We start from the raw sequence: 15,511 nt of genomic DNA, 5'->3' as shown, positions 1-15,511 counted from the left end.
CTCAACCAACGACAGTGACAAGAAAAATAAAAGGTCCAAATGCTTTCATACTCCATCGTAACAGTCAAAAGCAAAACTATTTTAAAAGTCTACTTCACATAAAGATGCAGCCACGGGAAAATGAGCTGTTGATAAACAGTCCTTGTTGCCGCGTTATTCTCAGTGTGTTGCTGGAATTTTTTGTTGTTTAAAAGAACATTTCCCATAGTATAAATAACTTCCATATTTATTTATTTATTTTCACAGAGTAATTTTTAATCTTATTTTCTGAATTTTTACATAAATGATTCATATGTAAATCTGGACTTGGTCCGGCCTAAATCACATAAGAAGGAATATTGTTTTTGGTTGGTCATGAGGCCCATATCGGAAATGAAAAAACCCTAATTCACATAAGAAGATACAATGTTTTTAGAAGTTTAATTTAGTCTATTGTAAAGATACGACTTGGCGAACCACAAGTAGGAGACTAAACCAATGGAGCTGAGACAAGCGAGTAGCCAGTAGAAATAATCTAGATGAGCATGGTTTAAGTCATTATCGAACCAGCTCGTTTGACCAGACTGGCTAGTGACTTTATCAATGACTGATATCATGAAGCTGCTTAGAAAGTTTCCGACCCCGTATATGCTTAGATTCAGAGCCATACCAACACTCCTAAGCTCACTGGGGACTTGGTCGTAGAAGAACTCTTGCAAACCCACCATGAACACGTCCGAGACTCCATAAAGAACGTACTGTGGAACCAACCACCACACGCTCATTAGTATTGTGACATTATCATGAGCGATTTGGAGCCTTTTTCTCTCTACCAAGGCGGCTACTACCATAGCAAGGATGGAGAGAAAAATCCCTGTGCCAATCCTTTGTAGCATTGTGATTCCTGAAGGGTTATGAGTGAAAGATCTTGCGACTGGGACGAGGAGACGGTCGTAGATTGGGATAAAAATGACCATTGTAAGGCTTATGAAACATTGGAGTGTAGCCGCAGGGACTAAGAGTCCTGGAGAGATTGATCTGTCCATTTTGGCTCCTTGCTTTGTGAAGAAAGTATGGGATTGTGCACATACAATAGCGTAGACTAAACAAGTCAGCCATATGGGAACAAGCTTAAGCACCGCTTTTGCTTCTTCAATTTCAGCAAAACTACACGAAATCGCTGCCTTGTCGAGGAACCTGCCACAATATATATATACACGAACCAAGATGGTATAAGAACAATTGTTTGTGGCTTCGAATATTTTAAAGATAAGTAACATAAATGTTAATTATGTTACCTGAATTGCTTGGAACTCTGGTAAATGAGAAGGGTCTCGTTCGGGTTAGCTATATATGAATCTGGTTGCGTTCTATTCTTTAAAGCAACCATGAAAACACGACTGATTCTAGCAAACGGATTTTTCTTTCCTCCTCTTGTAGCACTAAAGCGGTAAGTCTTAGTGCCAAGAAGGAAGAGAAGCAGAGCAAGTAGCATGGAAACACTTGGAATACCAAATCCTAAGGACCAACTTAGGTATTCTTGAATGTAGCTAGAGACCAATCGAGTGGTCAATATGCTAACACAACTTCCAAACATTAACCAGTTAAAGAAAGAACTCTTGGCTTTTGCCTCTTTGAGATCATTTCCATCGAATTGATCTGCTCCAAATACCTTAATACACGGTTTGTAACCGCCTTGTCCTATTGCTATAAGATACAGAGAGCAGAAGAAGAGAATCACTTGGAGTTGATTTGGATCTTTAGAGTTAGAAGGAGCCATGGCTGAAAAAGACAGCAACCCAAGTCCCTGCTTGTTTCATCAAATCATTTTAAGAAACAACACATGACAGGTTTTAGTAGAGACGTTTAAGAGGAGATTGTTATATACCAAGATATAGAGAGAAGACGCGATCACGATTGTACGGAAACGTCCAAGAAACGAGTCAGCGATAAAGCCCCAGAGAAGGGGCAGAAACGACACCGTTCCAGTCCATGCGTTGACATTGGCTGCAGCGGCAGCTGTTGACTCCCCCAGTGGTCCGGTCAGATACGTTATCAAGTTCGAGGAAATCCCGTAAAAGGCGAACTGTTCCGCCATTTCGACACCTACAAACAAAGAAAACCAAACGGAATCTCTAAGAGTTTAGTAAAGGTAATTTGGTGAGGGTGATCAAACTTACTAACCGATGATTAGCCTGGCCGATTTCCATCCTCCAGAGGATAATCTGAGGGTTGGCTTGTCCATGGAACTCTCAGTGGGTCTCAGAGGAAAGGTACCTTCTAGCTTATTGCAGGCGATCGCCATTTGCTTTTGTCTTACGGAAAATAAATAATGCTTTTTGTCTTTATGAACAAGAAGATAATAATTGAGTAGTTAAATCGGCTGCATATGTGCTTTGTTTTATTGTTTTTAAATATTAGAAAGTGGCAGGACTTGGTGCTCTCGTTATTGTTACTAGATTTGAACCCGCGGTACACCGCGGGGTTATAATTATTTTTAAAAAAATCTAAATATAATTATTTTTGTTTATTAATAGAGAGTATACTATAATATTTCGACCTATTTTATAAATGTACCATCCATATGTCTATATTAATAGTTTTGAGTATATTAATTGTGTTTTAGGTTTAAATGGTATATCTATATATACACTTAAACGACATTTGGCTTTCTTCTTCTTCTTGCCTCAGTTTAGGAGAAAGATTTTTCTTGCGGTACACCGCAGAGCTATTATTTTTTTTAAAAAAATTTCCTTCCTTAAACTTCCAAATCTAGATTTTACCCCGCGGTACACCGCGGATCGATTTTTTTATAACTAAAAAATTATTTTGCAAAATTTTAAGTTGTATTTGTTTTGTTAATATTGTTTATTTTGTTTAGTGTTTCTGATTTTATAATTAAATTTTGATTTTTAATTCTAGGATTTCATCCATAGTATATTGTTTAATATTAATATTGATCTAAACCCGTTGCACCATATAACCCCGTCCCGTAAAATTAAACATCATTTGTTATTTTTTTGAATAATATTTTTATCCACTACGGGTCGCAGGTTCATGCGGATAAGCCCGTAGATAGTTGCGGGTTTGCGGGTCGACCCGCCAAAAGAGAAGCTATCTTTTGAAACCCTTTGTTTTGTTTAGAGTTTTAAGAAAATATCCCTAAAAAATAATTTTCATTATATAAAAAAAAAAAAGTAGAAGAAATTGTAGTATCAACATTCCCGATTTTTACATCACTCGTTACAATTATTTTATTTTTTTTGCAGATAAAAATCAGAAGTTAACTAAGTCGAGATTTTGAAAAAGATTGAGTAGAGATTTTTGGTAAATTGTTGAGAACATATTTGATTTCAAAATCTTTACTTAAATAAAATAAATCTAAATAATTAATGCTAATGGCATGTCATTGTAAATACTTCTCAACTTCAGGATTTATTTGCTAATTGTGATCCAAAAATGTATATATAGATTTCGATTTAATATATAAGTTCATGTGCACTCTGCACTCGCGTGGTTTAAAGATTTAAATTGATCTGAATGGATATAAAATATAACCAATACAAAAATGAGATTCCGGTTCAAGATTTTGCTTTAAAAAACGTGTCAGTGATTTAAATAAGTTAAAAGAGTGTGTCACAAGCAAGTTGGATCCATCTGAATAGGTTCTTTTATAAAAATTTATTGTCGAATTTTTTTTTTCCTTAAAAGTTTTAAATTCTGGAACGTAAATATTATCAAAATAAGCTTTGACAATAAATTTCTCTCATCTGTTTGTGTAGTTAATTTTTTTCATTTGTTATATAATTTTATAGAGCAATAGAGTATTATATCATATTATGATAATATTTAATTTTACATGATTGATTTCTTAAGACTAGTTGTATTTCTATAAAAGTAACTCCAAATATTAAGACTTACTATTTATAGGAAATGCTTATTTCCTTGGTTGTGGAATCCACAAGCCCAATTTAGCTGGCAGAACAGAGGAGACAATGCTTTAAAAGGTGTTTGGTCTGTTGTAGACATATGACTTGGCGAACCACAAGTAGGAGGCGAAACCAATGAAGCTGAGACAAGCGAGTAGCCAGTAGAAATAATCTAGATGAGCTTGGCTCAAGTCATTATTGAACCAGCTCGTTTGACCAGCTTGGTTTGTGACTTTATCAATGACTGATATCATGAAGCTGCTTACGAAGTTTCCGGTCCCGTATATGCTTAGATTCAGAGCCATACCAACGCTCCTAAGCTCACTAGGAACTTGGTCGTAGAAGAACTCTTGCAAACCCACCATTGTGAAGACGTTCGAGACTCCATAGATAACATACTGCGGAACCAGCCACCACACACTCATTAGAATTGTGACATCATCATGAGCGGTTTGGAGCCTTTTGGTCTCGACCAAGGCGGCTACTACCATAGCAAGAATGGAGAGGAAAATCCCTGTGTCGATCCTTTGAAGCATTGTGATTCCTGATGGTTTTTGAGTTAAGGATCTTGCGATAGGGACAAGAAGACGGTCGTAGATTGGGATGAAAACGACCATTGATAGACTAGAGATACTTTGGAGTGTAGCTGCAGGGACTAAGAGTCCTGATGAAATTGACCTGTCCATTGTGGCTCCTTGCTTTGTGAAGAAAGTAGGGGATTGTGCAAATACAATGGCAAAGACTAAGCAAGTTATCCATATGGGAACAAGTCTAAGCACCGTGATATACTCTATATTTACCGCTTTATCATGGTTGTTAAGATCCATTTTATTGTGTTTCATTAGTATTTTCATTGTGTTTTGTTGCATTTAGTGTCCAAGTGAGTCTTCTTCCATTTTAGAAGTCCTATAGTGTCTTTGTTTGTCTTTTATTGTCTTTTGTGTGTCTTTTGAGCAATTTCAGGTTAAAATAATGGACGACACACATTTGGATGCAAAGAAGAGAATTGATGATTCAGAACCAGTCCAAAGTCCCTCAAAGATCGACTCAGATGGAAGTCTTTCATTGCGATTTAGCTTCAGAGCTCTTCATACAAGTTATAAGAAATTGAGTTACCTTTCTAACGGAGGTGATTTCAAGCGAATCAGAGCTTCGATGCAAGAATTATGGTGGTTTTAATGGAGATATATCACTCTGGCGCGGAAAAGAACAAAGGAGGAGCCATTGAACATTTCAATCGACCTGTTGGTCGATTTAATGGTCGATTGGGACGATAACAGGCCGCAAACGAGAAGCAATCGAGGGAGCAATCGACCGATGCATCTATAGAAGCCTTTGCAAATTTTTGGGTTTGACCCGGTTTATCTCGTGTCAACCCGGTTCGATTCTATTTTGTATTTAAGCAATTTTTAGACATTTTGTAACCGAAGTTTTCTTCTCTAGAGTTGGATTTAGATCCAAACTCTCTTCTTGATATTTTGGATTGATCTTCAACAAATTGTTTTCACATGAAAATAACATATTAGGTCATCTTCCCCCTTATAGTTATTGATATGAAATTTCTGACAAGGACAAAGATTGTATAAACTCAATATGGCCTCAATGATTCTATAGTAAAAACATTGATTTCTGCTAATTATGTTACCTGAACTGTTTGGAACTTTGGTGAGCCAGGAGAAGGCCGGTCTCGTTCGAGTAATTAGCTATATCTAAATTGGGTTGTCTTCTGTTCTTTAAAGCCGCCATGAAAACACTTGGGATACCAAATCCTAATGACCAGCTTAAGTTCTCTTGAATGTAGGTAGAGACCAAACGAGTCGTCAATATGCTAATACAGTTTCCAAACATCAACCAGTTGAAGAAAGAACTCTTGTCCTTTGCCTCTTTTAGATCATTTCCATCGAATTGATCCGCTCCAAATACCTTAATACACGGGGTGTAACCGCCTTGTCCTATTGCTACAAGATACAGTGAGCAGAAAAAGAGAGTCACTTGGAGCTGAGAAGAACATGAGACGCGTTGACTCTGATCTTGATCACAGTGAGAAGGAATCATAGCTGAAAACGAGAGCAACCCAAGTCCCTGCTTGTTTAAATTTGTATCATCACACACCATCTAAGATATGAAACAATATCGAAACTTGTGATAATAGAAACGTTTGAGAGGAAACTGTTATATACCAAGATATAGAGAGAAGATGAGATGAGGATAGTACGGAAACGACCGAGAAACGAGTCAGCGAGAAAGCCCCAGAGTAGCGGCAAAAACGAAACCGTTCCAATCCAAACATTGACATTCGCTGCAGCTGCAGCTGTTGACTCACCCAATGGTCCGGTCAAGTACATTATCAGGTTTGACGATATACCAAAGTAAGCGAACCGCTCCGCCATTTCTACACCTACAATTATCATTAGAAAAACAGAAGCGAATTAACCTATTGATCAGTCTATTATTTGGTGTGACCGTGTGAGTAAGTAACTCGAATGAGCTTACTTACTGATGATGAGCCTCGCCGATTTCCATCCACCGGAGTTATTTTCGAGGCCATTGGCGGTGGAGCCGGTAACAGCCCTTGTGTATGATTGATTTGTTTAAAATATTAGAATACAGACAAATGCGTTTTTGTAGTATATGATTGTGGTCGTAATTGCTTCGCTGGCACGTTATATGAACACGTTAACAAGTTGTATTTTTGTTTGTCTTTTCTTCGGAGTCGTTGATTTAGGGAAATATTAGTTAAAAACAAGAAGCCCATAACTTTTTTTTTTTTCTATTATATTGTAGAATCATTGTGAGACTATGAAAATGATGTTACATCAAAAAATCGCTAGGCGCTAATCGGACGGTGAGTCTGGGCCTAGCGCCTAACAAGAAAATTGGAGATTAAACGGCGGGGGCTAGTTTTAAGGCAATTTAATATTTTAAAAACATATTAATCCATTATAAATAAGAAATTTATATAATATTGTTTTTAAAATTGTATTAAACACATGAAAACAATAATTTAAGGTAACTTATGATTTTTATACAAATTATGAACATGAGTGGGACGTTTTGAATTTTAGATTCAAAAAAAGAAAAAAAAAATTGGGCTAGGCGCCGTCTAAGCGGTCTAGCGGACAAAAATCGGATCACCGATTTTTTTTACCGATTTGGACAAAATCGCTGCGGTCCCCACCCGATCAGCGTCTAGGCGGCCAATTTTTAGAACAAGGTATATACATAAGATAAAGATAAACAGCCGGTATTTGCGCCACAAAAATTATGTGTTTTTTTTTTATAGCAAATTACGTCCAATAAACTTCTAAATAATTGGAGATGTGCCTTTAGTCAAATGGTTAACTCCATTTGATTCCGCTTTCCCACCGGAGTTTGACTCCACTAAATCGCGTTATCCCGCGTAGTCATTGCTTCTTAGCTCCGTGGGAACAAATTACGTCCATTCTTGTTCAAATTCTTTTGAGCGTTTGTGATGCCACAATGATCTAAAATTTTTATTAATTCAAAAACATCTCTTCTAGTCATTTTATTATTAATTGTATTGGGGTGCTATTACAAATTCACAATCGATCAAAGTTATATCTCAGTGTAGAAACCAAATTTTGAAATGAACATACAAATATTGCATTTTGATGTGCATTTGAATGCTACATCGAGATGAACAAACATACATGCCTCTCTTCCCCCATATATGATCAGCCATCTTTTTTCCTAGCATGCTTCTTCCCGAACCCGGTTACATCAATATAGTGTGCAGAACAGAGAAGACAATGCTTTAGAAAGTGTTCGGTCTGTTGCAGGCATACGACTTGGCGAACCATAAATAGGAGGCGAAACCAATGAAGCTGAGAGAAGCCAGAAGCCAGTAGAAGTAATCTAGATGAGCTTGGTTCAAGTCATTATCGAACCAGCTCGTTTGACCATACTGGCTAGTGATTTTATCAATGACTGATATCATAAAGCTGCTTAGGAAGTTTCCCGCCCCGTATATGCTTAGGTTCAAAGCCATACCAATGCTCCTAAGCTCACTAGGGACTTGGTCGTAGAAGAACTCTTGCAAACCCACCATTGTGAACACATCTGAGACTCCAAGGATAACATACTGTGGAACCAGCCACCACACGCTCATCGGTATGGTGAGGTCATCCCGAGTAGTCTGTAGCCTTTTGGTCTCGATTAAGGCGGCTACTACCATAGCAAGAATGGAGAGGAAAATTCCTGTACCAATCCTTTGTAGCATTGTGATTCCTGATGGTTTTTGAGTAAAGGATCTTGCAAATGGGACGAGTAAACGGTCGTAGACGGGGATGAAAACGACTATTGAGAGGTTTATGAAACTTTGAAGTGTAGCTGCAGGGACTAAGAGTCCTGGTGAGATTGACCTGTCCATGGTGGCTCCTTGCTTTGTAAAGAAAGTAGGGGCTTGTGCATGTACAATGGTGTAAACTACGCAAGTTATCCATATGGGAATAAGCCTAAGAACCGCCTTTGCTTCTTCAATTTCAGCCAATTCACATGAAATAGCTGCCCTGTCTAGGAATCTGCATAGTATCCAAGAAAACCAAATTCATCTAAAAATCAACTGGTATATATTAATCTATATGTTAGATCATTATTTTTCTTATATATATATATATATATCGATGTGGATTTTCTAATAGAAACCATGATGGTATGAAATGATGAAAATGAAGACTCTCAAATGAACATCTCTGTTAATTATGTTACCTGAACTGTTTGGAACTCTGGTGAGCCAGGAGAAGGAGAGTCTCGTTCGCGTTAGCTATATCTAAATCGGGTTGTCTTTGGTTCTTTAAAGCCTCCATGTAAACACGACTGATTCTCGCAAAAGGGTTTCTCTTTCCTTCTCTCTCAGTACTAAAACGGTAAGAGTTAGTTCCAAGGAGGAACAGAAACAGAGCAAGCAACATGGAAACACTTGGAATACCAAATCCTAGTGACCAGCTTAGGTTCTCTTGAATATAGGTAGAGACTAAACGAGTCGTCAAGATGCTAATACAGTTTCCAAACATCAACCAGTTGAAGAAAGAACTCTTGTCTTTTGCCTCTTTTAGATCATTTCCATCGAATTGATCAGCTCCAAATACCTTGATACACGGTTTGTAACCGCCTTGTCCTATTGCTACAAGATACAGAGAGCAGAAGAAGAGAGCCACTTGGAGCTGATTCGAATCTTTGCGGTGATAAGGAATCATGGTTGAAAAGGACAGCAACCCAAGTCCCTGTTTGTTTTGTTTCAATTAATCATCTAAAATCTTTATCATTAACGAAACTTCTGGTAAAAGAAATGTTTGAGAGGGTTATATACCAAGATATAGAGAGAAGATGAGATGACGATAGTACGAAAACGACCGAGAAACGAGTCAGCGACAAAGCCCCCGAGAAGCGGCAGAAACGACACTGTTCCAGTCCAAGCATTGACATTCGCTGCTGCGGCAGCTGTTGACTCACCTAATGGTCCTGTCAAGTACATTATTAGGTTTGACGCTATGCCGAAGTAAGCAAATCGCTCCGCCATTTCTACACCTACAAAATATTAGAAACAAAAACAAAGAGAAATTAGCAAAATTTGTGAGAGAATTATTAATGAGGCCTACTATAGAGTAATGAATTCAATCATGCTTACTTACCGATGATGAGCCTCGCGGATTTCCATCCACCGGAGGTATTTTCTCGAATTTCGAGAAAACCCTCAGTGGTATTTTCGAGCTCATTGGCGGAGGAACGGGTGATTGCCATTGTGTATGATGATTGATTGGTTTTGATATATCAATATACAGACAAGTGCTTATTTTATTGTTTTTATAGTGTCTATAGGTAAAGACAAGATTGTATGATGAAGATATTAGGTATGGGACGTAATTGGCGTCGCTGGCAAGTTATATTGATGAACAAGATTACAAGATACCAATTAACTCGTGATTCATATGGACTTTGTTTTTTAGCAGAAGTCCCTGGAAGGACCATATATGTTTTGTTTTATTCTTTGTTTATTTCGAAAGCCGTTGGAACATGTTCAATTAGTTAGATTCCTTGCGTTCTTGAACTTACACATATATGATGAAGATTGTCATTATGTATATTTTATTAGCCACAATAAACTTTGCTTGATCGAATGATAGTTACATGGAATCACAATTTAATATCAAATTTGCAAACAAGAAACTGAGGTGATAATTACAAATTCCCATAAGAATCATAAACCACAAAAAGAAACTCTCCATTTTCTCCATTAGTAAGTACACTCAGTCCACCCGGCGATATATATACGACCTGGAAATGAACAAGAACGTAAAGAACCCAACGGCACTAACAACCGCAACTAACCAATAGAAGTAATCGAGATGGGCTTTGTTTAGATTACTGTTAAACCAGCTATTTCCGGCGTCTCCTCCAGTGGCCAAGTCGATCAGAGAGATGAGTAAGCTGTTAATTAAGCTTCCCACGCCTAACGCACTTAAGTAAAGTGCGAGACCGATGCTTCTCAGCTCAGTGGGGACTTGGCTGTAGAAGAACTCTTGCATTCCTACTAATGTGTGTACATCAGCCAATCCCAGCAATATATACTGAGGGAACAACCACAGTATCGACATTGGAAGAGTTGTTTTCGGTTGGTCTATAAGTCCGTATTCTTTTGCAGTCTGGAGCCGCTTTGACTCAACCAAAGCTGCCACCACCATAGTGAGAGTTGCTAGTACCATTCCGGTTCCAATTCTTTTGAGCGTTGTGATGCCACAAGGATCTTTGGTTATTGACCTTCCGATTGGAACCAAAACACGGTCGTAGATGGGGACAAAGAGAACAATTGTTATGCTGATAAGAGCCTGAAGAGAAGCAGGTGGGATCTCTAAACCTGGAAAAATTGTTCTTTCCATTGTGACACCTTGCTTTGTGAAGAAAGTCATGTACTGCGCGTAGGGTATCGCGTAAGCCAAAGTTGTAAGCCATACTGGAATAAGCCTAACAAGAGTTGTAGCATCGTCGACATCTCGAGACTTGCATGCCATTTCTCCTTCAGGAGAATCATTGGGGACAAGCAATGCTTTGTTGAGAAAACTGTCGCAAGAAAGTGGAAACTCATAATCATACAACAAGACTTCGAACCATAACCTCTATGTTAATCATACCTCAGCTCCTCTGGAGATTCTTGAGATGGATTTGCCTCTAGCTCAACTTTGTACAATTCTGAGGAACTCAATCTTTGGTTTTTGAATGCAACAAAGAAGACTCTACCTATCCTCGTAAACGGGTTGATTTCCTCTTCTTGTCTTCTTTTACTGTACCTATAACTCCTCCTCCCTAACACGAAAAGAACAAGAGAGATCACCATGAAGACACATGGGATTCCGAACCCGACCGCCCAGCTTACATTTTCCTGGATGTACACAACCACTAAAATCGCCAGGGCGATTCCTGCACACATACTAAGGTACCACCAGTTGAAGAAGGAGCTTCTGTCAGTATTCTCTTGCTGGTTCTTTTCATCAAACTGGTCAGCACCAAAAGCCTGAACACAAGGCTTGTGGCCACTTTGTCCAATAGCCACCAAATACAGAGAGAAAAAGAAGAGTGCATTGAGAAAAGAAGGTGTAGAGGTCACTTCAGTAGTGTTGGGAATCAGAAACGCAGATAAAGTCAGAAATGCCAGTCCCTGACATCAAAATTCAAACTACGCATTCACTTTCAACTTCAACTTCAACTTCTTAATATAGTTTAACATTCACTTTTTTCTATATCCGAGAAACCGAATCCAAACCAAACCGAAAAGCAAAAAAAACGATCTAAATTCTTTAGAAAACCTCGAACCCGAATCAAAACCGAAACCGTACCAAACCCAAACTGAAACCCGGAAGCCATAATCTAACTCACATTGCGGTTGAAATGAATCGATTTCTACAATTCCTTCACTTAATTCTAAATTCAGATAGAAAATCGAAAAAGAATGAGACAAACCAGGACGTAGATAAGAGTAGCGATGATAATTGTTCGGTACCGACCAAGAAAAGCGTCGGCGACAAAAGCTCCAAGAACAGGAAGAAGAGTGGCAATTCCCGACCAGGCGTTGACATTAGCGGCGGCTACCGCCGTGGATTGACCAAGTGGTCCAGTCAAATAACTTATTAAGTTTGATCCGATTCCATAGTAAGCGAACCTCTCCGCCACCTCCACACCTGCAAAAATGTCCTCAGAAAAAAAGAAAGAAGAAGAGAAAGTTGTGTAACAGAGCAGCTCGCGATTGGAGTTACCGATTATGAACAAGGCGGCTCTCCATCTACCGGTATTGGATCTTTTGGCGGCAAATCCACGGTGGTCAACGGCGTCCGTGACGTATTCTTCTTGAAGATAAATATCTGAAGCAGTCGTCATTTTCCTCTCTCTCCAACCAAAGAGACAGCAAACGTGAGTTGTTGAAAACGCTGCGTTTTCGCGGATGTCGAAAAAACTTTCATCCAAGAGGAAATGGACATTTTTTTTGGTAGGCAGAGGAAATGGACAAATGATTGGTATTGGTTTAAATTTATTTTAGAATTTTAAATACAGACAAATGATTCTTGTACTATTAGATATTTGTGTTATCTATGCAACTTTTTTCATTTCACTTCTTTCCCAACGTAGTTATCATATTTTGTAATCAGTGTGGATGTAGTTTCACTAATATTAATCAGTATCAGCTATCTTTGTTTATGTTGTCACTTTATTTTTCTTATCTGTTATTATCATTTGATCCAACGAAGATTAGTCGCATGTAAATATGTTTTGGTACTCAATAGTATTTTTCTTGTTAATCTTAGTTAACTGTTCTTACATGTTCAAATTTTTTACATCACAATAAGTGTTTTGTGTATATACCTATTTTTAAAAATGCATATATATTTTCTCTAACATCTTTGGATAGTCCGGACTGCACAACCATTATGGAGTCGTTAAAGAAGCATTTAGACACTATACTCCGTCCACCCGACGATAGATATACGACTTGGAAATGAACAAGAACGTCAAGAACCCAACGGCGCTAACAACCGCTAGTAACCAATAGAAGTAATCAAGATGGGCTCTGTTTAGATTACTGTTAAACCAGCTGTTTCCAGCGTCTCCTCCAGTGGCCAAGTCGATCAGAGAGATGAGTAAGCTGCTCAATAAGCTTCCCAAGCCCAATGCACTTAAGTAAAGCGCGAGACCGATGCTTCTCAGCTCAGTAGGGACTTGGCTGTAGAAGAACTCTTGCATTCCCACTAAAGTGTATACGTCAGCCAATCCCAGCAACAAATACTGAGGGATTAACCACCATATCGACATTGGAACAGTTGCTCCTGGTTGGTCTATAACTTTTGCAGTCTCGAGCCGCTTTGACTCAACCAGAGCTGCAATTACCATAGTGATAATCGACAGTACAATTCCAGTTCCAATTCTTTTGAGCGTTGTGATGCCACAAGGATCTTTGGTTATTGACCTGGCGATTGGGACGAAAACACGGTCGTAGATGGGGACAAAGAGGACAATTGATACGCCGATAAAGACCTGAAGAGAAGCAGGTGGGATCTTAACACCAGGAAGAATTGTTCTATCCATTGTGACGCCTTGCTTAGTGAAAAATGTCATGTACTGAGCATAGGGTATGGTGTAAGCCAGAGTTGTAAGCCATACTGGAATTAGCCTGATAAGAGCTGTGGCATCTTCGACATCACAAGACTTGCATGCGTTTTCTCCTTGAGAAGAATCATTGGGTACAAGCAATGCTTTGTTAAAAAACCTGTCACAAAATAATGTATAACCTCATAAACATAAACCATACAACAAGAATTGGAATTATAACCTATATGTTAAACATACCTCTGTTTCTCTGGAGATGTATTTGCCTCTAGCTCAACTTTGCACAATTCTGATGAACTCAATCTTTGGTTCTTGAATGCTACAAAGAAGACTCTACCTATCCTCGTAAACGGGTTTATTTCCTCTTCATCTCTTCTTTTACTGTACCTATAACTCCTTCTCCCTAACACGAAAAGAACGAGAGAGATCACCATGAACAAACATGGGATTCCAAACCCAAACGCCCAGCTGAACTCTTCCTGGATGTACACAACCACTAAAATCGCCAGGCAGATTCCTGCAGACAAACTAAGGTACCACCAGTTGAAGAAGGAGCTTCTGTCAGATATCTCTTGAGAGTCTTTTTTCATCAAACTGGTCAGCACCAAAAGCCTGAACACAAGGCTTGTGGCCACTTTGTCCAATTGCCACCAGATACAGAGAAAAGAAGAAGAGTGCATTGAGTAAGGAAGAAGGTGAAGAGATCACTTCCGTACTATTCTCGCTACAACTAATAGGAATCAGAAACGCAGATAAAGTCAGAAATGCCAATCCCTGACGCATCAAATTCAAATTTAATTTTCTACTTCTCAATCATGAAGAACAAGTAAGGCCAAAAAAAAAAAAAACTAAAGAGAAGAGACGAACCAGGACGTAGATAAGAGAAGCGATGATAATTGTTCGGTACCGACCAAGAAAAGCGTCGGCGACAAAAGCTCCAAGAGCAGGAAGAAGAGTGGCAACTCCCGACCAGGCGTTAACATTAGCGGCGGCTACCGCCGTGGATTGACCAAGTGGTCCAGTCAAATAACTTATTAAGTTTGATCCGATTCCATAGTAAGCGAACCTCTCCGCCACCTCCACACCTGCAAAAATGTCCTCAGAAAAAAAAGAAAGAAGAAGAGAAAGTTGTGTAACAGAGCAGCTCGCGATTGGAGTTACCGATTATGAACAAGGCGGCTCTCCATCTACCGGTATTGGATCTTTTAGCGGCGAATCCACGGTGGTCAACGGTGTCGGTGACGTATTCTTCTTGAAGAGAAATTTCTGAAGTAGTCATCATTTTCCTCTGTTTCTCCAACGAAAGAGACAACAAACGTGAAACTCGTTTTGAGTTGTTTACCTTAAAAAGGTATTGCTTTTGTCTTTTTTGATGATTAAAAAATCTAATTTTGTGGAAAGTAAAGTGAAAAAGGTTTTACAGAGCCCAGTAGCCTAGAGTACAGAATACAAAAGCCCATCAAGAAGTAACCCAATGTTGGAATTTGACCGAGACATTGAGGGGGAATCCAGAATCTTGAAGTCGAAACTTTTTTATTACTAGGTCTAGGTGAATATAAAAGCCTTGGCATCACAAAAATTTAACAGTTAGTGTGTGGTCAAAATGGATGTCACTATTTAAAAATGAGAATTAATAACTTAGTACCGTTAGCTTTGTTTGCAATTGCATTGAGAATTTGTTTGCAATGAGAATTAATTAATAACTTATACTGTACTAAGTCCATTTGTTTTGGAAAAATGAGAATTAATAAAACTTAGTACTACCACCTACCGGCACTGACGTATACACAAGAGTTATTATGCTTTTTCTTTTTTTGAAGAGTTATGCTATTTCTTGCCACAGAAATACTAGTACTGTTACATCAATTTCCAAATACGTGGATAGTTTCTCAACACACACTAACACACGAGTATTAAATTCTTCAAATTTTGGTGGAAGAAAAATATCTCATGAATCTATGTACCGACAACCACAAGGGATAGAGAATGCA

At 38.5% G+C, this 15,511-nt stretch overlaps 5 protein-coding genes across 6 annotated transcripts; all 5 read right to left on the bottom strand.

Annotated features, from left to right (window-relative positions):
* Positions 1–321: 321 nt before the first annotated feature.
* On the bottom strand, positions 322–2,378 carry LOC9323480 (protein NRT1/ PTR FAMILY 5.11). The gene is made up of 4 exons (XM_002887370.2): positions 2,164–2,378; positions 1,868–2,085; positions 1,278–1,786; positions 322–1,176 (listed from the first exon to the last, which is right to left on the bottom strand). Exons 1-4 carry the CDS (start codon positions 2,282–2,284, stop codon positions 420–422), a joined length of 1,605 nt encoding a protein of 534 aa, XP_002887416.1. The 5' UTR covers positions 2,285–2,378; the 3' UTR covers positions 322–419.
* A 1,388-nt stretch (positions 2,379–3,766) lies between these two features.
* LOC9323479 (protein NRT1/ PTR FAMILY 5.11) lies at positions 3,767–6,306 on the bottom strand. Its single transcript, XM_021035203.1, has 4 exons — positions 6,089–6,306; positions 5,554–5,990; positions 5,025–5,073; positions 3,767–4,696 (listed from the first exon to the last, which is right to left on the bottom strand). The coding sequence occupies exons 1-4, from the start codon at positions 6,296–6,298 to the stop codon at positions 3,980–3,982; spliced, it is 1,413 nt and encodes a 470-aa protein (XP_020890862.1). The 5' UTR covers positions 6,299–6,306; the 3' UTR covers positions 3,767–3,979.
* A 1,103-nt stretch (positions 6,307–7,409) lies between these two features.
* LOC9323478 (protein NRT1/ PTR FAMILY 5.11) lies at positions 7,410–9,736 on the bottom strand. The gene is made up of 4 exons (XM_002887368.2): positions 9,560–9,736; positions 9,238–9,455; positions 8,637–9,151; positions 7,410–8,449 (listed from the first exon to the last, which is right to left on the bottom strand). The coding sequence occupies exons 1-4, from the start codon at positions 9,666–9,668 to the stop codon at positions 7,684–7,686; spliced, it is 1,608 nt and encodes a 535-aa protein (XP_002887414.1). The 5' UTR covers positions 9,669–9,736; the 3' UTR covers positions 7,410–7,683.
* Positions 9,737–9,996: 260 nt separating this feature from the next.
* LOC110230924 (protein NRT1/ PTR FAMILY 5.13) lies at positions 9,997–12,397 on the bottom strand. 2 transcript variants are annotated; one of them, XM_021035198.1, is made up of 4 exons: positions 12,176–12,397; positions 11,883–12,100; positions 11,057–11,580; positions 9,997–10,985 (listed from the first exon to the last, which is right to left on the bottom strand). In XM_021035198.1, the coding sequence occupies exons 1-4, from the start codon at positions 12,294–12,296 to the stop codon at positions 10,175–10,177; spliced, it is 1,674 nt and encodes a 557-aa protein (XP_020890857.1). In that variant the 5' UTR covers positions 12,297–12,397; the 3' UTR covers positions 9,997–10,174. The 2 variants fall into 2 exon arrangements, with proteins under 2 accessions (XP_020890857.1, XP_020890858.1); XM_021035199.1 differs by lacking the exon at positions 12,176–12,397 and having other exon boundaries at positions 11,927–12,091.
* A 283-nt stretch (positions 12,398–12,680) lies between these two features.
* Positions 12,681–14,888, bottom strand: LOC9324923 (protein NRT1/ PTR FAMILY 5.14). The gene is given in 5 exon segments (XM_021035197.1): positions 12,681–13,680; positions 13,761–14,104; positions 14,106–14,294; positions 14,388–14,605; positions 14,682–14,888. Coding segments are annotated over 5 exon segments (1,680 nt in total). The 5' UTR covers positions 14,803–14,888; the 3' UTR covers positions 12,681–12,872.
* Between the last annotated feature and the right edge of the window lie 623 nt (positions 14,889–15,511).

This window comes from Arabidopsis lyrata, assembly GCF_000004255.2.
Source record: "Arabidopsis lyrata subsp. lyrata unplaced genomic scaffold ARALYscaffold_2, whole genome shotgun sequence".
In the NCBI taxonomy this organism is placed as follows: Eukaryota; Viridiplantae; Streptophyta; class Magnoliopsida; order Brassicales; family Brassicaceae; genus Arabidopsis; species Arabidopsis lyrata.
This window is presented reverse-complemented; position numbering and strand designations above follow the sequence as displayed.